The 26,008-nt window shown below is 39.7% G+C and overlaps 1 protein-coding gene across 1 annotated transcript in view; it reads right to left on the bottom strand.

The window, feature by feature from the left end:
• The window catches only part of LOC137608832 (leucine-rich repeat transmembrane neuronal protein 4-like), a 95,603-nt gene that overhangs the window by 12,112 nt on the left and 57,483 nt on the right, over nucleotides 1–26,008 (bottom strand). The window contains exon 8 of the mRNA XM_068335422.1: nucleotides 16,978–18,608. Within this exon, the coding sequence (XP_068191523.1) occupies nucleotides 16,978–18,608 (1,631 nt within the window). The remainder of the gene's footprint in view (nucleotides 1–16,977; nucleotides 18,609–26,008) is intronic.

Raw genomic sequence — 26,008 nt, 5'->3', positions numbered from 1 at the left:
GCAGGTGTGAGTGCAGCGGTTCGTACTTTGCGTTGTGTTTCTTTTACTCTTTGAATGATGAGTCCACTCATTTTGTCATCAACCTCCAGCAGCTTATTCATAACTGGCAACACACAAACCTTGTGCGAATGAAGATCAGAAGCTTCACACAAACAACCTCTCTCAGTCGCGACCATTATGGACTGACAAGAGGTTCCAGGTATACACCCCATCACCACCAGGGTCCCATACGGGGAGCTCTAACAAACTAACAACTAATGACAGGTGGAAATAAAAAAACCCACTACAAGAGGAGAGAAAAAAATCTTCACACAGAACGGCCCCAGGTGGAATCAAGGACCTTCTTGCTGTGAGTCAACAGTCCGTCATGCTGCCAATAATAAAGACAGCTAATTTTAATTGAGTATATTTATTTCTATTATTATTTTGTTTATAGCAAGTATGGGATTTCCACGTTCTGAGATGAACTCAGCCATGCGCAAACAGTAGAAGTGAAAACACGTTGGCTTTGTTTAAATACTTTGGAAACCAGTCAAAACTGTAAAGCATGTGATTGCTGTCATTCTTTCCTATGGTAAGATTTATTCATGCAGATCGTGTTCCTTGATACAAGTCAGCGCTAATTTTGTAAAATAACAGGGCATGATCATGAAAAAAGCACCAAATAGCTGTAGGACCTATCCTTTTCATACCCCTGCATTCCCACTTAAGTTACCGCTGACACTTGCAGTGAGTGCCATTTGCACTAGATGCCAACGACAATGTCATAAGTCCACTTAACAACACTAAAACCCTGAGCACATCTGTATTGACTTGAAGTGGCTTTGAATGGTAATGCATGGTGCAAATCAGTTGGAGAAAGGTAGTCTACGAGAAAACAGGACGTTTATCTGCCAGTATTTATCAGTATTTCAAGGATAGAAGCATTTACTGTGAATTGCCTTGTTGGTCTTGCTACTATTAGCATTAACATCTTCTGACTGCACTTGGCATCTCAGCTTCAGTGTGTGTCTGAGGCTCCATTTTTCCAGTTGGGTCATGATCTTCCTTCTCAGGTCAGCAGCCCATCTATTGAGGCTTGATACTGTTGTGGACAAAGTACAAAGGATTTTATTCTCACAGTACCCATTTGTGGGATTGTGGGGGTATTGGTGAAATCCCCCTGCTGATCTGTTGTCCTGGCTCCCCATTGCCATAGCAATGTTGTATCATCGATCTCTGGTTGCGATCGTACGGATGTTGGAACACCAGGCTAACAGTGGTTTCTTTGTTAGCCTTGATTGTGTGACAGACAGACAGATAGTGGATAGATAGATATGTATAAGTTTAAGAGCAAAAACAAAGCAAAACAAAGCATCAGTAAAGAAAGTCTGTACTCAGTAGAAAAAAACCCCCCATGTATTAAAAATGGCCACACTGACAGAAATAATTTTCAGGAAACAAAAAAGAAACAAACCAATTCCCCCGTGAACCCACAACTGGTAACAACAGTGGTGTGAAGTGAGAAAAATTTTGTTGTATTTCTGCTGTTCCAGCACAAGGTCATCTCCTTCCCAGCAGTTTTGTGCATTTCAGAACCTCAGACCATCTTGCAAACACAGAATTTTATCTATACAGCTCCTCTTGTTGTGATGCTGTGTTTTGTCAGCAGCCCTACACCGTCTGTTAAAGACCTGTAAAGTTCACAGTGGCTAACCTCTTAAAAGGTTCTCTCACATCATTAGTTTTTACAGGACCATAAAGTAGAGGATTCTCATTCTGGCAGACAATAAACCAGAACACATGCAAAAGGCTAATAAAGAAAAAAAACAGCTCTTTATAATACTGTAATATTAACCAACCAAGGACTCACCATCAGCAACAGTGGCTGATTGGAGTACAGGAGAAGCAATGTACCCATAAACTGTTCACTGTCGTAGTTTACATTTTCACTTTTTGAAAAAAAATATTTTCATCCATTGAAAATGTTTCATATTTGAAAATTTTGAATAGACTTAATCAAATGGATTGATGAATCCTATCTCAGAGTTAATTAACTAAATTCAATGAGTGGCCGTGGCTCTGGTAGAGCGGGTCGTCCAATGATTCAAGACGGGCGGTTCGATTCCCGTTCTCGCTGAATCATTTGTCGTTGTGTCCTTGGGCAAGACACTTTACTCTCCTTGCCTCCAGTGAGGCACTCACTAGTGTGAATGTGTGTGATTGTTCCGCTGGTGGTCGGAGGGGCCGTAGGCACAGATTGGCAGCCGCGACTCAGTCAATCTGTCCCAGGGCAGCTGTGGCTACATCACCAAGTATGAATGAGGAGTAAATAAATAATGGATCCAATGTAAATGTGGCTTTGAGTGTCCAGAAAAGTGCTATATAAATCTAATCTATTACAGTATTTATGTATTTTTTTGACTGGTTTTTTGAAGTTTTGAGGTCGCACAAAATAATTTTACCTTCCTGTAAACTATAAAGATTGAGTTTGCTTGTATTTTTAAGATGATTATTCTTCTTTATCCATGTGCTGGCTTTGACTCAAAGTAACTTTCAATTAATTGAAAGTAATTTTTTTTAAAAAAGTGATTAATTTCCAGTCTGCCCTGTGCAGAATGTTTGTACTGCGAGTTTGTTTAATCCAACATATATAAACATTGATGCCTCAGAAAATAAATTTCTGGGGTTGAAACCTGCCCTGTCGAATGTACAGTACATGTTTTTCCAGCGAGTGTGCTGGTTCCGCTGCGTGCCACAGCGTCTTTTCACAAAAAGAGTGAATCGTTGACTCAATATGTGATCATGGTAATGATAATCAGGCTTTATTCTTGCCAGCTAAATGCAAAATAAATGTGGTCTAAATGATGAGCTCAAGAACAGAACAAGAAGTATCTTCGCATAAAATGGAAATAATGTAAACTTTTCAAACAAACTGGGGTCACTTCAAGTAGTAAAGCAACTTTAGGGCGCAGTAATCTGTTTTTTCAAAAAGACTGGTCTCTGTGGGTGGCTGTCGCTTAATTCTAACAAATGAATAAGATGCCTTAAGGGCATCATTCAAAAATATGCGATCTCCACAAATGTCTCTGCTCCCAACTGAAATGCATGTTAATAATTCAAACATGTATTGTGAAGAAACAGAACCCTATGAAATTAAAATTAATGTGAAAAGAAATGTAAAATAAATATTCGACAAACACGGCAGCACGTAATAATCAGTGCAACAAAGAGATCAATGCAGAAAGGAGTCCATAAAAAAACAGTGTTGTACAATACTTGCAAATATGATAATTACAGCATAATTTACTAACAAGCAGCTATTTGGTCAATTTCTGTTGACAACAAAATTGCTTTTGGTTTCAGGTCTAGTAATGTAAAATATGCAGGGGCAGCATGAGGCAACCATGGGTCGACTTGAGCCATTAAAGCTCCGTGAAGAAGTATTTCACTGCCGAAAAGACAGTTGTGTTATATAATGGGCTGTCTGTGGAGAGGAATGGCACAAATATTTCTAAAATTGTTGGCACATGAGCTCAGAAAATGGTTGGGGGGGGGTGGGGTGGTATTAATTTGTGCTCAAAAGATATAAACAACTAGACTCTAATATATTGTTCCTGACAAATAATAGCTGAGGCTGGTGGGTAACGTACTCCGAGTTGGACTTGGTGGGGCTGAGTGAGCAAAGAGTGTATTTTTGAAACAGAATCTCAGCACATCTCTCTCTCTCTCTCTCTCTCTCTCTCTCTCTCTCTCTCTCTCTCTCTCTCTCTCTCTCTCTCTCTCTCTCTCTCTCTCTCTTCTCAGTCCAAATCCAACTTCAGTCCAACTTTGTATAGATGGAGCTGCTCATGTTAAACTCATGTAATCTAAAGTAGTGCATTATAACAACAGCCTGAAAGACATATACAGTAGGTTTTTCCCCATCTGGGGATTAATGAAGACCTGAGCATGCACGCATACACGCACGCACACACACATACACACACACACATACTAAGAACGGCTTGTGTGGGGTTCGGTGACTTGCCCCAGGGCACCTCGGCGAGTCATGTCACCCGAGCAAAGCCGCAGCCTCGCTTTGTCTCTGTAGGGGTGATGGTGAACGGCTGCTTCCCTCGCTGCAGTGCTCACAACCTCATTGTGACATAAACAGTATTTGGAGCGACATGATTCCTCATCCATTCCATCCTATTTCCTGCCAGCTTATGTTTTTTCCCACTGTTTAAAAACCATATTTTGCAAACAGTTGGTGATGAACTCCAAACAAGGTATTAAAAGGTGTGACTGGGGAAGATTACATCAGACACAAGGTTTGATTGATTTGAATAATCATTCCCTGAAGGAAATGAACATTGCATAAGGGCTCTGATCACTGATTGTTTTCATAAGCAATTAAGATTACTTGGGATGATAAATGATTTTGTCCAGCGGTTCTAAACTTGGATATCAGAGCACTGGCTACTGCTCAGTCCGAGGGATTGTGAGATGATTAATAAGGTAATAAAGCAGAAAAACACAGTTCTGAGAACCAAAATATAATACTGAAATATCTAATTAACTAAGTGCCGTCAACATTGGCATGGATATTTATGCATGAGCAGAAATCCTGATAGAGATAACCTCCCCCTCTTAGAAAATATAATTTGTCAGTGTAAACATGTCTGTCTTTCTTCAGTCATATTAATAACACACAACGAGCACTTGTGCTTATTACATACAGTTAATAGAATGTTGTCAGATTTCAAAGATTGCCTCGCCCTCCCTTTTGACCATAGGGGGTTCGATCCTTGGTCTTGGCAGTTTGAAAATTCTTTCTACAGTTTTAGAACAGCTGGTGTCTAGGAGTAAAATTGTAGGCGAAAACTGCTCTTGACATCTGGTTTAGATGCTGGAATGAAACAATGGGCCATAAATTATATTCACATTTCCTTCAGAATGAACTACTCAACTCCATCTTGCCAAAGTCTAAACACAAAATGTTGATAATTTGAAAATGGAAAAATGCTCAAAAAAGATGATGAACAAGTTAATTAAAAGACTGAATTTAATTTTTTTTTTTTTAAAAAACAACAACACCCAGACAATGTAAACAATGCTGGAAAGAGCAAACACTACCATCTCATGAAAAGTTTCACCTATGAAATAATTCCATATCAGTGTCAGGATGGCATATGGAATGAAAAACCTATTATATACATGTTCTGACTGACCTATGGGACCCTGAATCAACAGCAAGAGAGCAGTGGGTGTGAGGTATCGGAAATTACATGTTCAGCTCTCTTGTGCACAGCACTGTCAAACAGAAGGACAGTGTGTTTTTGTGACTTATAACTACCTTTTCCTACAGTGCTTTTACAAAGCTTGTTTTACAGTTCATACCAAGATAGCCACCATAGCCACAAGATAATCACTAACCAAGATACACACAATAAGACCGTGAGTAAACTGATAATAACAAAGTTCAACCAGGTTCTGAGGATGTGTGAATCCTCAGGACCAATTTAAACTGATCTGAGTAAAGACTATAATTTTTCCTGGTTTCCAGATTGTGCTTCCACGTCGTATTCCCAGAGTAGTTCGAATGTAACATCCCATACAATCTGACACCATAATAGTGTTTTTCATACAGACAAATCAGGGACTTTGTAGCACACATACTTAAATAGCAGATAAATGCAATAAAACAGTAAAAAAAAACAACAACAGTAAAATAAGACCCAAACAGTACATTCTGACTGCACAGATGCACAGATTTTACATGGACATGCAAAAGCCCTAAGTGATGCAATACTGTTTAAATAGCCCCGTGGGGATGTGCAGAAGATGTAATCCTGCTTACAAGAAAGGAAATGCAACATCTCATATCATTGGTGTGTCTTCTAATACGTTATCCTTTTAGAGGATAACAGGATAGGAAACTGGGTATTAAATGGGCCCAGAGGCAAAGTTACTAAAGACATAGTAATAATAAGCTCAAACATCACTGCTTCTTTTATCAGTACTTTTTAAACTTTTTGGTGTTATTCATTATCACACTTGAGTTGCCTCCAAACCCATCCCTCTGCTAGAGCTTCTCAAACACACACGCACACACACACGAACGCACGCACGCATGCACACACACACACACACAGAAAGAGAGCGAGAGAGAGAGAGAGAGAGAGACAGAGAGAGAGAGAGAGAGAGAGAGAGAGAGAGAGAGGGAGGGAGAGAGAGAGAGCGAAATGAGCAGAGCATAGATTAGTTTATCTAGATAAATTTTGGCAACAACACATTGATTTGTAACTTTATGAGCATTTTTAGGAGCAAATGCTCTAGAGTAATAATTTGATGAAGTGGCATAGTTATTGGAGGAATATCTAAATAATATAGCAGGATAACCTGAAGCTGATCATTCCATCTCTACTTCATCATTTTGACTCTGAAACCTTCATTGAATGATAATTCCTTTTCTATCTGGATTGGAGGCGTTTATCAATCTGAGTGGTGTGTTTCCTGTCTGGTTTGCTTGCTGGTGATTGAATTCTGTGCATTGCTTCATTTGTTTGTGTTTTTTTCTACACTGAATGGTCACATTTCAAAAAAAGGGAGTATAATCACTTTTTTGTTTGTTTCAAATATGGATGGACGGATGGATATTTTACACAGATGTTCCCTGCTTCCTGCAGGTTCGGTAGATATCCACTCTGTGATGAGATTCTGAGTGTGTGTAGGCAGACACATTGTTCATTTTGATTGCTCTTACACTCTACAACATTGTAATGTCACAGTACTGATAGAGACACTTACTCCCATTCAGCACATTTTAGTTTGTGAATGCATTTGTGCCAGCTTTGCAGTTACAAAAGCTTTGGCAGAATGAGACATTTGTCCATTTTTGACAGAATGTGTGAAGATTGGTCGAAGCTGCTGTAATCTGAGGATAAAGAACACCTAAGAAAGCCTGTGGCAAGAAGAAGAGGGGCGGTAGATTATAGAAGTCAATTTAAGGCAAAGGATAGGAGGGTGGATCTCTCCTATATTTTGGTATTATCTAAGACATAAACACAAATACACAAGCTTACAAAATGCTCTGTAGAATCTCTTCTGAATGAGTTTTTTTTGTTGTGATAGCCGGTAGAACAGAAGATTCTTTATCATAGCTGCGGGGTAAGATGCTGATAATAATACCCCGCTCGTTGGGGCCTGTGTTGAGTACGATGACTGTATCCTTGCATGTGTAAGAGGGAAGAAAGCTTGCAGTAAAGATCCACGTTTACAGCAATTCAGCACAAGCATCATCATCCAGCACAGCCCCTACTGGGAGGAGTTCTGACGATGACCCAGCAATCGAGGGAAGAGAGCATGAAATTGTCCCTCTGAGATAGTTAAGAGGCTGTTACACTGAATAAGTGGAAATGTTTCTTATAGAGGAGTTTTGCTGACATTGTGGTCTGAACAGCTGTTCTCGCAATCCACATCTTTAAAACGATGACAGATTGAGATGTTTTTAAGTTTTTTTGTCATGTAAGCCAGAAAAAAACACAGGAGCTGAGAAGTGAGAGACATATATTCCCTAATCATCCCTTGGTTGCGGTTAACAGCAGTTCATTTATTGACTGACAAGAGCAATGTGATCTACGGAAGTAGGATCTGTCACATTCAAAAATTATACCACAATGAAGTTTTACTGGCTGCACTTAGCAGAAACAGAAGGCTTTCTATAAACTATAAAAAAAACTAAAAAAAACCTCTTTAATAATTCAGCCTTTTAAAGCTCCTGCTTGATCATGGGATTATATATTTAACAAATTAAAGACAGGCTGGATTTCATGATGCACGAAGAAAAAAATGAAAAATTATTATTTCAGTGCCTGGATGAGAAAATAATGGAGGAGTAAGGAAAGAAATGAATAGATCTGGAGGTTTTAGACCTTTTGTCTGTACACTGAAATTTATTAAAGAAAATGGCCGGTTTGCACTTAAGCTCTAAATGGTTCCCTTTAATTAAAATAGGAAAATGCGATAAGGAAGCGAAAAACGAAAGTGTCCTTTTAAATGTTTTTAAAAGTAGCACCTGTTGGGTGGAATGGAACTAAGAAAATTAGTCAGAGGACATGCAAATAAAGTGCTGAGGCTGGTTGTATGACACCCCTCCCTCCTTAAAAGCTCTATAAGGAGAGGACAGATGAGGAGCTAGTTTCTCTAACAGACAGGGAGTGCTTAAAGAAAAGATAAGAGATGGACAGGAACAGACAGTTCTACATTTCTGTTTAGTAATTTACAAAAACAATTCTCCAAATAGAGAAGTATAAACAGGATCTACCTTTATCAAAAGAAACTAACATTTTTATTTGAAATGTATCTAATTATGATTGATTTAAAAGAACAACAACAACAACAACAACAAATATCAACTTTCAAAGTGACAACAGTCCTGCAGACACATTCTGCTGTACATGAAGCTTCTTTCATGAGGATTTTACCCTGTGTTACAACTGCAACCTGCAATAAATTGCAATTATACATATACTAAATCTGCCTTTAACATAAACAAGTTACGCTATGTTAAAGAATGGTTATGCAATTACTCAATGTGACTGTGGTAGTATCAAGGAAAGATTTCAGTCATTCTACAGTCATTACATAATTCTATCATTTAAAAATTAGAGGGCAGCCTTGAATGAAAACCTCCAAAAAATGAGCTTTATTTGCAAATAATAAAATTCCACTTAGGCTTTGATCATGAAATTTCTGATCAATGTGTTTATTTAGTTTATTTCTTTCCAGGCATTTCATTACTGCAGACTTCACCTTCGTCACATTTGCAACATCAACAACAACATCCTAAAAAGAAAAAGTAAAATAAAATATTGATGGGTTGAAACCATTTGGCTTGTAACATTGTTGTCCCCAGAATCAGCAACATATCTCACTACAACACGTTATCAACCAAATTCAGACATTAAATGCCACATTTAAATTATTTTATTTTGGTACATTGCTGTTTTGAACCGTCCATTCACTCCCAATAGACTTGTTCGAACGCGTCTTCATCAATTCTTGGAGTTACTGTACTTCAAATTTTGTTAATGACCTTTCATAGTCCATTTTAATAGTGATGTTTCTGGGCGTATATATAGTGTTGGTGCCAATTGAATTTCTTGCATTGAGTGGCTGAGATGTTGTTGGAGTCTGTGCCTGTCGTCTCTTTTAGTCATTGGTGTCAACGTCGCGGTTAATGGTCACAGCATCCATACGATTTCCCATTCTCTCCAGCTTCTGAATGATGTCTCGCATGTCATTCAGAAGGCACTCATAACAAGCAGTATCATATGGTGTGACTGCTGTTGCAAATCAATACAAAAGAAATCGATAAAGGATTCAATTCAGTGCATTATCGTGCTGCTTTCTTTGTGCCACTTATAGATAGATAGATAGATAGATAGATAGATAGATAGATAGATAGATAGATAGATAGATAGATAGATAGATAGATAGATAGATAGATAGATAGATAGATAGATAGATAGATAGATAGATAGATAGATAGATAGAGTTTGCACATATTAAAACCTAGCAAATTAAAACCTGCATATGAACTGACTTATTTTCTCTGTCTTCAGAGTTGGCTGAAGTTTTGTCAAATTGTGCTGTGTGTGTTGGTGTGCCAGCTCATTTGTTAGTGCTGGAGTTCAATGATCCACTCGCTAATGCGGTGCACTGATGAATGATGATATACTTTCATCTTGCAATGCTTCACTGTAAAACCGTGCTGTGAATTTACTGCAAAAGCAGAACAGTACTCTTGTGAATTAATATAGCATAGTGGCATGATGTACACTGCAATATCTAACAGAAATATGCTCTTATTTACAAGGATGTATGCAAAGCGAACTGTAAATGGCAGAGTATCATGGGGAGGTGAAGGTAAAGAAGAAATTAATATTGGAAAGTGAAACACAGTCAGATATTAAAGAAGCTATGAAAGTATAGTGATTATCTGAGTACAACTATTGTTCAATTTTAAATAAAATGTCTCAGATTTAAATACAATTCCCATGCCGTCCATATACATGAATTGACTAAAAAGTTTGGTTTTGTAAATTTAAGAGAAATCATCCCTATAATTAATTTCCAATAATGTATTGTTATTCTATATAGCAAGAATCTGTTAAGAGTATATGTTATGTTTGGTAATTTTGCAGATAGAGCTGCCAGTTGATAACTAAATGGACTGAAAACCCATAAATTGTACTTATGAAGTTGTTAAATCAAAGGAATTTGCAGAAAACTAGTTTTGAAGAGAGATTCTATGACTTTGGACTGATTCAAGGTTATAGAAAACAAAACAAAAAACTAAAAGTCTCAATTCTTCATTAATCAGCTTTCTCCTCCTGCTGTTTATTAGGTCAGTGTGCTCATCATATAAATTACAACTACATCTGCAGTTCAGACCATTTGAATATTGCACTCTTACAAAAATCATGACTTTAATGTTGAATTAATAAATCATTCAGCCCTCACTAGATATACAATGTAGACTCTTTTTCGATAGTAAATTATATTAGCGCTGTTACAAGATTATTCAGGGCTGAAGGCTTTGAGGTCATTTCAGGATAACTTCCTTCACACTTCTGTGGTTATTTTCACCAATTAGAGAATGGTAGCTGTCAGGACAAAAAACAAAACATAAATCCTTCTTAAGACGACCTAAACTGGATTTTCCACACGGATACTCTAATTCACAATCTTTAAATAATGTAAATGTGACATTATTGTACGGATTGTGGTGATCTCTGCAGACTCACAACTCATTGTTGCATCCAAATTCGCGCTGGCAGGAGTCTGAACCATTCTATGCCAGTCTTGACAATACCTCACTGAGTCCTAGCCACAGCAGGGAAAATGTGTTGTGTTTGCCTTTTGTTCTTTTACGTTGCCATCCATAGGGACTGCTAGCACTGCACAGAGCCGTAATGAAAGGCACAGCCAGCTGTACCGGCCAACGAGATGGCACTTTTATCAAACTAAACGAGGCCAGCTTCTCAATTATTAAACAGCAGAAATAAGAAACACTGCAGACCCCAACTGACTAGCTTTTGTAGACACCCGTCAGTGGTGTTGAAAAGGAAAGATTGTTTTTGACATGATGAGAATTGGATTAAGGTTTTGTTGAAAGAAACAATATATTGATTTTGATTGCTCCAGAAATACTTTCAGCAGTAGACGAGAAAAAAATAAAAACATCCCTTTTGTTTTGTAGATGACTTCAGTCAAGCTGCGTGTTGGTGCCAGATACATGATTAACGCGGCAGGCAGTTGACTACATACCACTGCTTAAGCCTCTCTCTTAACAATCTCTGAGTCTATTTTGCTGTTCCACAATAAATCAATGTGTCAAAATGTGAATTTGTACATGCTATATTATATTATATTTACCATGTGGGATTGCACTGGTTTCAAATTGATTAAATACATGTGCATAAATTTGCTCTGCATCAGTCGTATCCTGATTAGCTTTAAATACAATATTTGTTATCTGGATAGTTAATATGATGTGAAAATTTTCAGGTTGAATCATCCAACATACCAGCACTGCAGCAGATGCAAACGTAACAGCACACTATTACTTAATTATTATCCCGACCACCAGATGAACAATATAGACTGCAACAGTGGTTACAATGGGATCACATTATTCACATTTCTGTACTTCTTATCTTCCTAGCAGAGATATTATTTTTACCAATACTCACGACAACCTGAATTGTATTCCACAACTAGCTGCGTTGATTTAAATTATCCATCCATCCATCCATCTTCCATCCCTTATCCGTAGTCGGGTCGCGGGGGCAGCAGCTTCAACAGAGAGCCCAAAACTTCCCTTTCCCCGGCCACATCCACCAGCTCTGACTGGGGGATCCCAAGGCGTTCCCAGGCCAGTGTTGAGATATAATCCCTCCACCTGGTCCTGGGTCTGCCCCAAGGTCTCCTCCCAGCTGGACGTGCCAGAAACACCTCCCTAGGGAGGCGTCCCGGAGGCATCCGCACCAGATGCCCAAACCACCTCAACTGACTCCTTTCCACGCAAAGGAGCAGCGACTCTACTCTGAGCCCCTCGCGAACAGCAGTGTTTCTCACCTTATCTCTAAGGGAGACACCAGCTATCCGTCTGAGAAAGCCCATTTCAGCCGCTTGTATCCACGATCTTGTTCTTTCGGTAATGACCCATCGCTCATGACCATAGGTGAGGGTAGGAATGAGGATTGAACGGTAGATGGAGAGCTTTGCCTCTTGGCTTAGCTCCCTCTTTGTGACAACAGTGCGGTTAAGCGACTGCAATATCGCTCCTGCTGCCCCAATTCTCCGTCCAAACTCACGCTCCATTGTTCCCTCACTCGTGAACAGGACCCCAAGATACTAAAACTCCTTCACTTGTGGAAGGACCTCATTCCCCACTCGGAGAAGGCAGTCCACCGGTTTCCTGCTGAGGACCATGGCCTCAGATTTGGAGGTGCTCATCCCTGCCGTTTCACACTCGGCTGCAAACCGGACCAGTGAGCACTGCATGTCACAGGCTGATGACGCAAACAGGACCACATCATCTGCAAAAAGCAGCGATGCAATCCTTAGGCCACCAAACTGTAAAGCCTCCTCACCACGACTACACCTCAATATCCTGTCCATGAAAATCACAAACGGAATTGGTGATAAAGCGCAGCCCTGGCGAAGGCCAACAGCTACTCGGTCCCCTCTGGTCCCCCTTTTTAAAAAGAGGAACCACCACCCCAGTCTGCAACTCTTTCGGCATTGTCCCAGACTTCCACACAATGTTAAAGAGGCGTGCCATCCCCTACAGCCCCTCAACACCCAGAGCCTTCAGCATTTCCAAGCGAATCTCATCAACACCCGGGGCTTTGCCACCGTGAAGTTGTTTAACTACCTCGGTGACTTCGCCCCGAGAGATTGACTCTGATCCCCCATTATCCTCCAGCTCTGCCTCTGCAACAGAGGACGGGTCAGTTGGGGTAGTTGGATTCAGGAGTTCCTCAAAGTGTTCCTTCCACCGACAGACAACCTCCTCAGTCGAAGTCAACAGTGTCCCATCTTTGCTGTATACAGCTTGGATGGCCCCCCATTTCCCCCTCCTGAGGTGTCGGACAGTCCTCCAGAACAACTTTGGTGCCATGCGATAGTCCTTCTCCATGGCCTCTCCGAACTCCTCCCACACCCCTCTGTTTTGCCTCCATCACAGCCGAGGCTGCAGTCCTTTTGGCCTGTCGGTACCCTGCAACTGCTTCAGGAGTCCCCAGGGACAACATGCCCCTGAAGGCCTCCTTCTTCAGTCGGACGGCTTCCCTGACCACCGGGGTCCACCACGGTGTTCGAGGGTTACCGCCCCTTGAGGCACCCAAGACCTTGAGACCACAGCTCTCAGTTGCAGCTTCAGCAATGGAAGCTTTGAACATCGACCATTCAGGTTCAATGCCCCCAGCCTCCACAGGGATGCACGAGAAGCTCCTTTGGATGTGTGAATTGAAAGCCCCACGGACAGAGTCCTCCTCCAAACGTTCCCAGTTCACCCGCACTACTTGTTTGGGCTTACCAGGTCTATCCAAAGGTTTCCTCCGCCAACGGACCCAACTCACCACCAGGTGGTGATCAGTTGACAGCTCTGCCCCTCTCTTCACACGAGTGTCCGAAACACACGGTCGAAGGTCAGATGATACGATCATAAGATCAATCATTGACCTCCGACCCAGGGTGCTCTGGTATCAGGTACACTTATGAGCATCCTTGTGTTCGAACATGGTGTCCAACAACATAACACCACTCGGGTTCAGATCAGGGAAGCCGTTCCTCCCAATCACGCCCCTCCAAGTGTCTCCATCATTGCCAACGTGTGCATTGAAGTCCCCCAGGAGAACAATGGAGTCCTCTGCAGGGATCCCTTCAAGGACCCTATTTAGGGACCCCAAGAAGGCCGAATACTCCGAGCTGCTATTTGGTGCATATGCACAAATAACAGTCAGAGTTTTCCCCCCCACAGCCTTAAGGCGTAGGGAAGTGACTCTCTCATCCACCGGGGTAAACTCCAACACAGCGGCGCTCAGCCGGGGGCTTGTGAGTATCCCCACACCCACCCTGCGTCTCACGCCTGATGCAACTCCGGAGTAAAACAAGGTCCAACCCCTGTCCAGGAGTTTGGATCCAGATCCGAGGCTATGCATGGAGGTAAGCCCCACCAGATCCAACTGGTAACGCTCCACCTCCAACACAAGCTCTGGCTCCTTCCCCGCCAGTGAGGTGACATTCCACGTCCCCAAAGCCAACTTCTGCCGCCGGGGCCTGGTCCGTCATGACCCCCTGTCGTCACTGCCACCCATATGGCAGCGCACCCAACCCCATTGGTGGGTCCACAGGGGTCGATTTAAATTAATTCCTACAATAAGCTATACATGTGGCATCAGGGAAATTATTTTGGTGAGGTCAGCGAGGTCCCTTCACAGCTTAATCCAACTTCACCCTAGCTCTTTAGTCAACACCGATAAAAGACTTCAAGTCATTTGCAAGATTTTAAAATTTTATAATCCTGACCATCACCCATGACAAATATAATTTGCATACACCACTTTTGATAAAATTGGTTGCAGTTTCAATCAGAGTTTAAAGTTTTATTATCAACCACAACTGTCTATGCCTTTTTTAGTTAAATACTTCTGGAAACTATGTGGATGGGCTATTATCGTCATTAAATGAGGGTAAATTTATTCAAATGTGACCCAAAATGTAAAAATCAACAAACCAAGAAAAATAAATAAATAAAAGAACCACTTATTTAAGTCTATTCCAATCTTGAAATTTAATTGGTATCTTTTGAGTTTTCCTTTTTACAGCTCAATGGACATTCCCTAATCTGCGTGATTTCAATCATTCCTCCTCATCTCTGCAGTTTACCATAAGTACCTGTGCTTCGTCCTCTCATTTCATGCACCTCATCTGTTTACTCAGAGATGTTATTTTTATGGATACTTGACTATATTTAAAATGTTCCAATTATAATTGGGAAGCACTCTGTAATTCTGTAAGCATTGTGTAATTATATGTACATTCTCTGCCATCCATGTCTGACAAGCTTCCCGATTTGTACCACTGACAGACAACGACACATGCTCTGAAGAACTAGAGGAAGAAGGAAGAAGGAAGAAGAAGAAGATGAAGAAGAAGAAGAAATAGAAGAAGAAGAAGAAGAAGAGAAGAAGAAGATTTTTTCAATTTTTAAAAAGTACATTTATTCATAAAAGCCAAATTACAAGATAATCACGTTGATACAAAATCCAAAAGAGATTCACACAAAAAGGAATTCACATCAAAAACATTCCTGAAAACTAACATTTATCAAACTAAAAACAGAGGCTCTTGTCTCCATGTTGAATATGCTCCATTCATATTCAAAGTACAGAACTTTAAACACAGAAGAAGAAGCAGAAGAACAGATTAAAAACATTTGTTAAAAGAGTGAAGAGCAGAAGAAGAAGGAACTGACAGAACTTTGACAAGGTGAGAATGTCATCATCATACTAAGCCATTGGTCTACCCCACAGTAGACTAATGGCATGGTAGTAGTAGTAAATGTAGTAGTAAATGGTGAATAAAATAAAACATTTCTCTGTCCACACCATCAACGTCATTTTATCAGCTGCATCCCTCCCCTAGGCCCACCTATCCAGACACACAGACAAACAAATGACATAACCCGCTCCAATTCCACTTGGCGTGGTAAAAAATCCTCAAAGCTTGAGTCATGTATTATCTCAATTTTTTTTTTTTTTTTGTGATGTTGAGAACACAAATACAACAGAGTGGATGCAGGGAGAGAAATAGAGTAGTATGGGCAAATCAAGCCAGTGGAGTCAAAGACCAGATGTGAAGATGTGGGTTGAGGAAATGACAACTGAAAGGAAAAGCAAAGTTTGGTAAGGTAAACTTTGGGAAAAAATTCATTTCAATACTTAAAGTAAGACATAACTATTACACTTTTAGAACAAGCGGTACCCATATATGCTCAGACACAAGACCACGCAAACCACAAACTTCATCCAGCTACAATAGGCTGCTGTATAAAGTATGTTCAAACTTTTAATGAACATGTTCTACTTTTCAGTGCTATTAAAAGCTCCTCAAAGACTCTCTCTCTCTCTCTCTCTCTCTCTCTCTCTCTCTCTCTCTCTCTCTCTCTCTCTCTTCGCCTTGTGCTACAAAAAGCATAAACTCCAAATCTAATGCAGTTCCATCAAGCAATGCTTCAGTTACAATAGTGTCTGATTCACTAAGTATGTGTGTGTGGAGGTAAAGTCAGTAATTTAGTGAATCCTACTTCCTGCTGTAGCAACACTGTCAGTGTGTGACACTGCCCCACACATACACACCCACCATCTCCTATCCTACATTTCCTTCCAGCAAATACAAACATTCACTCTTAACAGATTGCTTAGAACAGTTGTGAGCCATGCCATGCTGATGTGAGGTGGTGTCAGGCAAATAGTTAGGACTAATCCAATTATTCATGGTCCCTTGAAGTAGAAATGACATGAGGAATTTAGGTGATAAAGAGATTTGAGATTTTTTTTGGACAGTGGTAATTAAGGATGATTTTAATTACCATTATTGTTATAATTTATTTAATTTAATTAAACACAAAATTTATCTCAAAGGTAATAATGCAATATCAAAGATTTGATATTGCATTATTTTCACATTATGTTTCTCTGAAACCCTGTTGTAGAATGCCTACCTTGGATCAGAGTGCTTGTTTCTTATTTTCCATTTTACAAAATGAAAACCTGAATAATTGGAGATGTTTAAAGTATTAACTGTGCTTCAATGAGAATAAACAGCATATTTTTAGAGGGCATACTAGAGAAAGGAGTTACCTCTCTGTTGAGCCTTGGTATTTTGATTCTGATTTTTGTTTATTTTTTGGTTTTTTTAGGCTGATGCGATGAATCATACCTCACACTCCCTGGAGCCAGAAATTGTGCAAGTACAGGAGCCAGTGCCATTGCCTAGCACTTCCAATGCCTCTGGTGTGGCAGCAGGGTTGTAGCTCATGTAATACTCTTGCAGCTGGGAGCTCAGGTTCTGCTCTGGCTCTGGACTCTTTTTGCGCCTTTTCCGCCCCACCATGGATCGCTGCTGCAGCAATCTGGTTGCGCCTGGATATCGCCGCCACAACACATAGATAATTGTCAAGAGTAAAGACATAGTGAAGAAGAGCGCCACGCTTCCCACCACCACTTTGTGCAACGTCATGTGCTCCATATCTGGGGGTGTTATCAGGGTGGGTCGAGCATGAGGAACTGAGTCTCTTGGGTTTTTGCTCATGTGTCCTGGAAAGGTGGGATGAGGGATAGGTCTAGGTCTGAAAGGTGGTGGAGGACCAAAGGTGTTGGTTGATGGCATTGGTGGAGAGCCACTAGTTGGGGCATAGGTTGGTTCGTTAGTGGCTTCAGAAATTAGCTCAGACATTGGTGAAGGTGTTTCAGTCAAAACATAATCAGTTTCCTCACAAATACCATGGCTCCTTGTAGCTTCCATAATTTTTTCTCCCTGAAGATACTTTGGGCTGCTGCATATCATAGTGGTGTCTTTACTACCCCGAAAATTCCTCAACCAAGCCACAAGTGGGCAGATGCCAGTTCCACAGTCCCACATATTCCCAGCAAGGCTGATGGAGGTCAGTGAAATCCATGCTGACACTGCCTCCTGGGACACATTGGACAGTTTGTTGGATTCCAGGTTGAGAACTTGGAGGTTGGGCAAGCAGTGAAACACAGCTGGGTCTAAAGTCTGGATTTCATTTCCAGACAAATCAAGTTTCTGTAGTGTATACCAAGTCCACGGAAGGCCCTGGTTGACTACCCTAATGCGGTTCCACTGAAGATAAAGTGATCTAAGGTTTGCTAAGCGTGGAAACAGAAAAAAGTTGATCCGTGAGAACTGATTGTGTTCCAGATGCAGCTCCATGAGCTTCTGTAATCCCAAAAAAGTGGTACGGGTCAAAGCCTTGATGCGATTGTACCCCAAATCCAGAAACTCCAAACTTCGGCACTCCAGGAAAGCTCGTATTGGAATATTGGAGAGACCATTTGAGCGTAGGTGTAGGTTTTGTAGTTTTCGTAAGCCATGGAACTGACCTGGCTGGAGAATTTCTAATTTGTTATAAGATAGGTCCAGGCTACGAAGATTGGGAATTCCATGGAATGTTGAATTATGCAGGGATGTTATCTTATTGGAACTCAGTATTAGTTCTTTAAGCCTACGAACGCCCTGGAATGCCCGACTGTCAACTGCAGAAATCTGATTGTGATCCAAGTATATCCAGAGAAGCTGGCTGAGGTGAGCAAACTGATATGGCAGCAGTGTATGCAGATCATTGTAGCGCAAGGAGAGGCCTTGGCAACCTGCTGAGATGTTTCCTGGGACATCCAAAAAGCCAGCTGTATCACAATGGACAGTTTTCCCTTCACATCGACAACTGTTGGGGCAGGTTCTTTCACTGAAGCTAAGCAAGAGCGGAGCCCGTAAGAGAAGAAGAAGAGGAAAGAGGAGGCATGTCCGTCGTCCATCACATAGCAATGAACCTGTAAAAGAACACAAAGAGAAGAATGGAATTTTAATATATTTAGTAAAGATTAAGTCACATTTTAAGCTGAAGCTAGAAAATAAACTGAGGACAAGCCACACTTCTGCAACTTATTCCAAGTAAGATGGATTTAGAATTAACCCCAAAACTTTGCCATGTAAGAATTAAAAGTCCTTTGTCAAATGGAATGCGATGAGCATAATTATACTAATGAGGAAAGTAGATGAAAAGACTTCAAAACAGCATCATGAAAGTGGATTTAAAAGAAATTCTATGCCTATAGTGTCTATGATTAATGACATATAATTATGATCTGTACAGTTACTTAATTCTATTGATGCATTTATTTTAGAATTTATTACTATATATTAAAATACATCCATGTTCACTACTTGGTCTCACTAAATCTACCAAAAAAGTATGTGACGGTTGACATTTGTTTCACAACTGTTAGCAAGTCAACACTCAAGGCGATCGTGTCTGACAGAGACTGAACCTTTTCTGTTGACAGAGGAGCTGTTGCCAATAGGAAGACAGCAGATACTTCAGAAGCTGGAATAAGCATCACAATCTCACCATCTGTTTTTTTTTTTTTTTGTTGACAAGCATCACCAGGTTCTCAGCTGCACAATTTAAAATACCCAAAGTCACAGTCAATACGATTTCACTCAGCAAAGATGGAGTCAAAAACAGAGCCATGAATGAACCGGCATGTTGTTATTTGTATCTGCTTAACCATCTTATTGTATCTGTGTTCAGAATGGGCAGGGACTAAACAGGAAGTGGGTGGAGATCACATGTCTAGAAAAGTCTAGAAATGTATTGTATCTAAGACAGTTGTTAAATAAATAAAAGATCTACACACTTATAGACATTTTTATTTTTATTTTACTGAGAGCAGGTGGTTATACTTATGTACTTTTACTGCTGTCCAACATTCTGTGCAAGTATGTGTTCTATTCTGCTGTAACGGATTCACCTTAGAGGGATGAGTTAAGTATCTTCCTGTATGCAGGAAGATTATTATTTGGCTAATACTCATAAAAACTACATTATTGTCACCGGATGCCCAATTTAAACAAGTGGTCAGCAAACAGCCGTCCACTTGGTCAGCTGTTTCATCTATCTTTTCACTATGACTCTGCCTCAAGATTTGCATACGCAGCTCTTTAAACGACAGTAAAGCTGTATTTCAAGCTACAGTTGGTTATATTAAATTCAAAAATCAAGTGCATACTGTGCCGTTGATGGGTCAACAACATTTTGTTTCATTCAACTTATTATTCAATTGTGAAACAAAGAACATCTGAAAAGACAACATCAGAGTACTGTACTATTTCTCTGGATGTCATAACTACATTGGCATTCACCAATTTAATCTTAGAGATAGAACTACCATGGTCTGAAAATCAATCAAGGATCAGGAATCCAGGAACATTTTTTTTCGTTCAGTGAATATGTAGGAATTTCAATCAAAAGTTTTTTGAAAAATATTGCATCACCCCACATCCATCTCACTCCAGTTCCACATATTACAAGTATATTTCACAACTTAGGCTATTTAAAAAATGCATATGAAACCCCACTTGAGCATGTGCAGTTTCGGACTACTGAGCCTATAAAATATGTAGTCCTTGGATTCCAAGATAATGCAGCTGGTAAGTTAATAAAGGGTTTTTTATGGCTCCAGTTGAATGTTCCTGACTGATCGAGTCGATTATTTGATGAAATCACTTTAGAATTCAAGCTGACAGTTGGCCTTTATAGTAATAGATTTGTTTGATTTCTATTTTTACATTGTGTAGTAAAGAGCCAGCACGCTAAAAGATATGTCACTGCCATAATATACTGTGATTGTCTAAGGACATGTCTTTGACCCAGGGCGCTCATCTGGTCTCACTGAGTAATACTCAGACTAGAGATGTTCATCAGGGGGAAGAGTCTTTTCCTTGGCATCAGGCAACCGTCCGCTCTCATGTTTGGCTTCACAGCAGCTGCTTTACTGTTAAAAGCTTCAGATTTGACAATTAATAATGTGGAGCTCCTCTTCAATGGCATAAAGCGACGGGTGGTGCTCATTTTATTTGGACAGGCTGAGACAGCAGTGTTCTCTAAGTACGGGGTGGGTGAAAGCATGGATGACAGTAAGGTGTTTGAAACTCTGGATGTTTAAATAATGAATGCTGACATTGCATGGTATAATGTTAATAATTTGAGTGGTGGGAGGAATATCATTAGTTTGATTACGAAGATTATAATTGTATGTGTGTGTGTGTGTGTGTGTGTGTGTGTGTGTGTGTGTGTGTGTGTGTGTGTGTGTGTGTGTGCGTGTGCGTGTGTGTGTGTTTTCAGCGAGATTGCTAGAACTGTACTGTTTTTTGGGGGGAATATTTTAATATTTGTATTAGTTTTATCTTATGTTGTTTTTGAATTTTCCCTCACTAAATTTCATTTTGTTAATTTGTGAATATGCATTTATTGAACAAGCTGTTCAGCTTTAAATATATTCATGAACCCAAAACCATCACATACCTCTGTTCTTATGCATGAGTTGCTAAACTGAGGACATTCATAGAACAGGGAAACCATATTGTTATAATTAAATTAGCATTAATGAATGCATTGCTAAATGTAACTTATGAACACTCCACCTGATGTCAACTGCTCACTGACCTGTGCTTAGGTTAGAAATAGTGTGTTGTGTTTCATGCATACAGTAGTTACAAGTTTGACTTTGTACAATATTTGGAAAGTGAAAATATGGGAATGTAAAAGAAAAATGCATCATATTAGTGGAAAAATATTCAGCTCTGTATTTAGAAATTAATGAAAGAAAAAGAGAACTGGATGAGTAAATGAGGCAAATTGTGCAATGGCTCTCATAAATCTTCATTGTAATCATCATTATCTCTGTTGTAACAATACGTGTATGTTTTATACACAGAAAATCCCTCATTATTTTGTGTTGCCTGATCTGTCTAGAAAACAGTCTCTGTGGACTAAGGCATAGTGTGTGGGACATAATTGTTCATTATACCACATCATCCAAAGCTGTTTAAATCAATCCACTGGACTTTAAGAAAGTTTCTTGAAAATGTTTGGTCTCTCATCCAAGAGGCTTCATCAGTTCTTAAGGTGGCTGGTCCTGTCCCAGTTTATTAACCCTGTGGGGTGTGGTAAGTGTTATTCACATTTCAACGACCGTAGCTGAAACCCGTCTGGCTCCTCAACGATGGCTGATGGGGGTGTCAAGGGGGGGTCTTTGAAATGCGAGTTTCACCGAGCCTTTGTTTACTAATGAGGGTCATTAGCATGAGACACATCACCTGGATTCATCTGCTGAGACATTCTGTTTGGGTTTAGAAAGACCTGATTATAAATGGGCAAAAGGAGATGTCGCAGACTACCCCCTCTGTTCAGGGGCATGTTCCTCCTGGAACACCCCTCCTGTTCATTGTGAGCTGTATTATGTTCACAATATGGTATATGCTCACATTATACCACATCGTGATAAACATGCACAGTCCAAAATGATCTGCAATAATCACAAGAACCTGATGTGTCAACACTCCTACACCCTGCTACAGCTGGGTTGTTTTTCTACCACAAAATATTCTAAAAAAAAAAGACAAGGAAAAAGGTTTTACACCTTTTGAACATTTTAATTTGAAAATTGTGTTTTATTTTTAAAAACTAAAATTAATGAAATGAATATATCAAGCAAAAAAGAAGAGCGGTGCTTGCGAGTACATGAGAATGAGTGGAGAAATGTGTCTTGTGAAAATGTCTGCTAAAAATAAGTCATCCAAGCTACAGATGCGCTGCCACTTCCATCACCTCCATTAGGTACCCCGGGAAGTGGCTAAGCATCCATGGCACTATACCCTGACATCAGCATCCTCTAAACAACAAAGCCACAAGAGATTTTACACAGGTCTGATGAAACCATTAGGGAGACCACTCAGTACAACTCTAACTGCTTTTGAGAAGGTGCATGCTTGCTTGTCGTTCTAATAAAAACTGAGGGTGGTTCACGTGGCTTAGATGTCAGAAACCTCTGTATTTAAGAAAGCCACTACATTCACTGATATATTGAGACAGCATTGTTAATCAACACGCTGAATCGTTGTTTATCATGTCAATAAATGTGTTGTATTCTTATGTCCATGAATGAATATTTACAAAACAGCCTCAGAATTGAGATTCAATGTTTTTGATAACAACAGTAAAGAAACTATTTATAGAACACGTTTTTTATGAACTCAGAACATGAATTGCATTAATGAATACAAAGCATGCAATAGAAAAGTACGAGCTACAAAGTATGAATGAACAAGAATTGTCATACTCAACTTTCTAATTTTTCTTGGTTTACTTTTTAAATTTTGTAACATTTTTTAGAGGGAGAGAGAGAGAGAGAGAGGGACAGAGCGTGTGTGTGTGTGTGTGTGTGTGTGTGCACGCTATGTAACAGTTAAAATTTCTGTACAGTATATAAATTATTAATTTGAACTGAACTGAGAAAGTGTCTAACTATGAGCAGAGATTCTTTGTTACATCCCTCTATGTCAGTGGTCCATAACCATCAGGTTGCAGCACAGAACATTTGACTTCCTTTTTTTTATTGATTACCAGTCTAAAGATGTTTTATTTTGAATAGTGATGCCTGTGCGGAATGACGCACAGACGAATGCATGCGTCTGTTCTGCTTGACAGGTCTCGGTCACGTTACCAGCTGTTACCCCTAAATTCAGCACCCACAACTACGCCAGTGTTCATGATTAAAGTCAATGCAGGTAATCCTGAGATCGCCCAAAAAGTATAGAAATCCCTGCTTTGGTTTCCAATCCCCTGTATTTGTGAAGCGGGGTTTTTTGCAGTGACCATAAAGAAAACCAAACTGCCGAGTAGACCGGACGTCAGGAACACACTTCAGGTATCATTGTCTCCCATTACCCCCGATATCAGCGGTCCCTAAACACCAATTGTTATTATTGTAATTATTATTTGATTGATTTGTTCACCCTTTTATTGGTAATGATCAGTATTTCTCCTACGCTGAATGCACTGATTGTAAGTCGCTATATATTTCAAAATAAACTTGAATCCTTCACTAGAATCGAGTTTTTAATATATTTTTCCAATATATTTTTTTCTTACAATTATTTCGTTTACAGAGATATTGATTATCAATTTATGAAAAAAAAGGTTCTTTATCGTCTGGTGATGTCTGCATGTAACATAAAACCACTGTGGATGATTTATTATTAGAATACAGCTGTCTGGGTATCATTAATGAGCATAATTTTCGAGCAAATAAAGGCCGGTCCGTGAAAATTTGTCTTAGATGAAACCGGTCTGTGGAGCAAACAACCATGAGTATGGACCAGTTTTATTCCTCATCAAAAATGCTTTATCCGTACCAGATACTCGTCTGAAATGAATACCTGGTTCAATCCTACTTAATTCCCTAAACATCCATCAATAAGAGCTTTGGAAACCTCTTAAAGTTTCAAAATCAATGTGTATTTTTAATTGGCTTCCATTTTAGCCTGCACATACTACAAAATCAAGATACCTTGAACACCAGGGATTTCCGGCTAAAAAACAAGGTTAAGTAAAATAAAATAAAATGTCAAATATAATGCAGGATAATCGATAAATTCAAAGATGGCTTATTTCTCTGGTTAATCCACCACGCATGAAGTTTTTATTTCTTTTTCCACTCTTTGATCCACCCAGTTCTTCCCTTTTTCTTACAGTTGCATGATGATTGCAAGATAATACAGTGTCTGCAGAATTCCTGTGTTGATAAGAGCTGCATATCAATGTGTTGCAATGTGTAAAATGCACTTATTTTCCACATTGGAAAATAGATGCTTCCTACAACAAACTGCTTCCCCTCAGTCAAACTGTGAAGAGCACCAAGTGCAGAATGCCATGTATAAGCACACATAGTGATTGACTGCAAATATATCCCCGTGTAGATTCCTACATTATTAACTATAATAGCTACTGCAGGCAGTAATTTTCTCTGTTAACACAATGTTCACACTGTAAGGTAAGCATCGTGCAAAAAGCCATAGGGACTACATTCATGGGGTGATGTCTGTAAGGTAGTTCAAGCATCAACCCAAGGTGCGCTCCTGTACCGATTCATATGTCTATTTGAGGTGCAAGAATTCCATGCCAGCGTACACGTCGATGCCTGTGCCTCTAGTCCTCCCAACCCCCCAGGGATCCATCTGCAGGCTCTAGTTGAGGGGGTTCGGGAAGTTTGCTTGTCACTCCCCAAAGATTCTGCATAAACTCATTTCATCTGTGGGAATAATGAGATTGGAGACTAACGTATATGCCTAACTCCAATTATGAAACACTTCAAAATTGTACCCTGAATGAAAATGTAACAGACCGGAATTTGATAGTTTTTTTAACAGCAACATTCCAACAACCCTTTGAAAAAAAAAGAAAATTAAATTCAGCTTAATGATAGACTGAGTCTCCGTTAGGGAAGACAAAAGAGACAGATGCCATTTTTATTTTTAGTGCATTTAAACACATGAGCAAAGATGCCTGAAAGCATGCACATGCATACATTAACCTGCACCAAACACGACAAATGACACACTTTAGAGAGTTGGAGTTGGCATTACTCAGAAATTTAAAATACTATATTAGAATATCTGATTTAAATAACCCTTACATTAATCAAAATCTGTGCCTGTGGGAGAAGAACTTAAATTTAGAGTAGAAAAACTAAATAAAGTTGCCACAGTCATGGCTCAGAGTCAGTGTCCTCCCACTCAAAAGCGATTTAATCTCATTTGTTTAACTGTTCACTTTTTTTTTTATTCCTGGGGCTCTCCTTTTAGTTGATATAACAAGTCAACCAGCAGGTTTTAGAGATCGCAAAACCCTTACAGAGGTGCGATATTGACAAAAAGTCATATTTCCATGTTTTATTGATAAAAATGTTTTTAAAAAAAGATTTCTTAAATTCTTTACTCTCTCACTTTTGTCAACAAAATATCGATTGTTACCTAATAATGATAAGGGGTAACAATGCCTTTATGGGAAATAAGTATTATATTGTTTTACTTTGAAGTTGAAGAATTTAAGTAAAAATCAAATCTTTTGTGACATGTCATGTCTTGGTGACGGTCTTTGTATATTTATATTTATGTTCATGTGTCTTGCCATCTGTTGCATGAGGGTTTTTGTTGAAGAGGCCAATATTCTGTGTGTGTGTGTGTGTGTGTGTGTGTGTGTGTGTGTGTGTGTGTGTGTGTGTGTGTGTGTGTGTGTGCGTGCGTGCGTGTGTATGTGTGTCTCTGCCATCCATTATCCATTTTTTTCAAAACCAAACCACCATCGTGGAAGCAAGGATAAATCCGTCAA

This window comes from Antennarius striatus, chromosome 15, assembly GCF_040054535.1.
Source record: "Antennarius striatus isolate MH-2024 chromosome 15, ASM4005453v1, whole genome shotgun sequence".
Classification (NCBI taxonomy): Eukaryota; Metazoa; Chordata; class Actinopteri; order Lophiiformes; family Antennariidae; genus Antennarius; species Antennarius striatus.
Note: the sequence above shows the minus strand (reverse complement) of the source record. Positions and strands in the feature narration are given on the sequence as shown.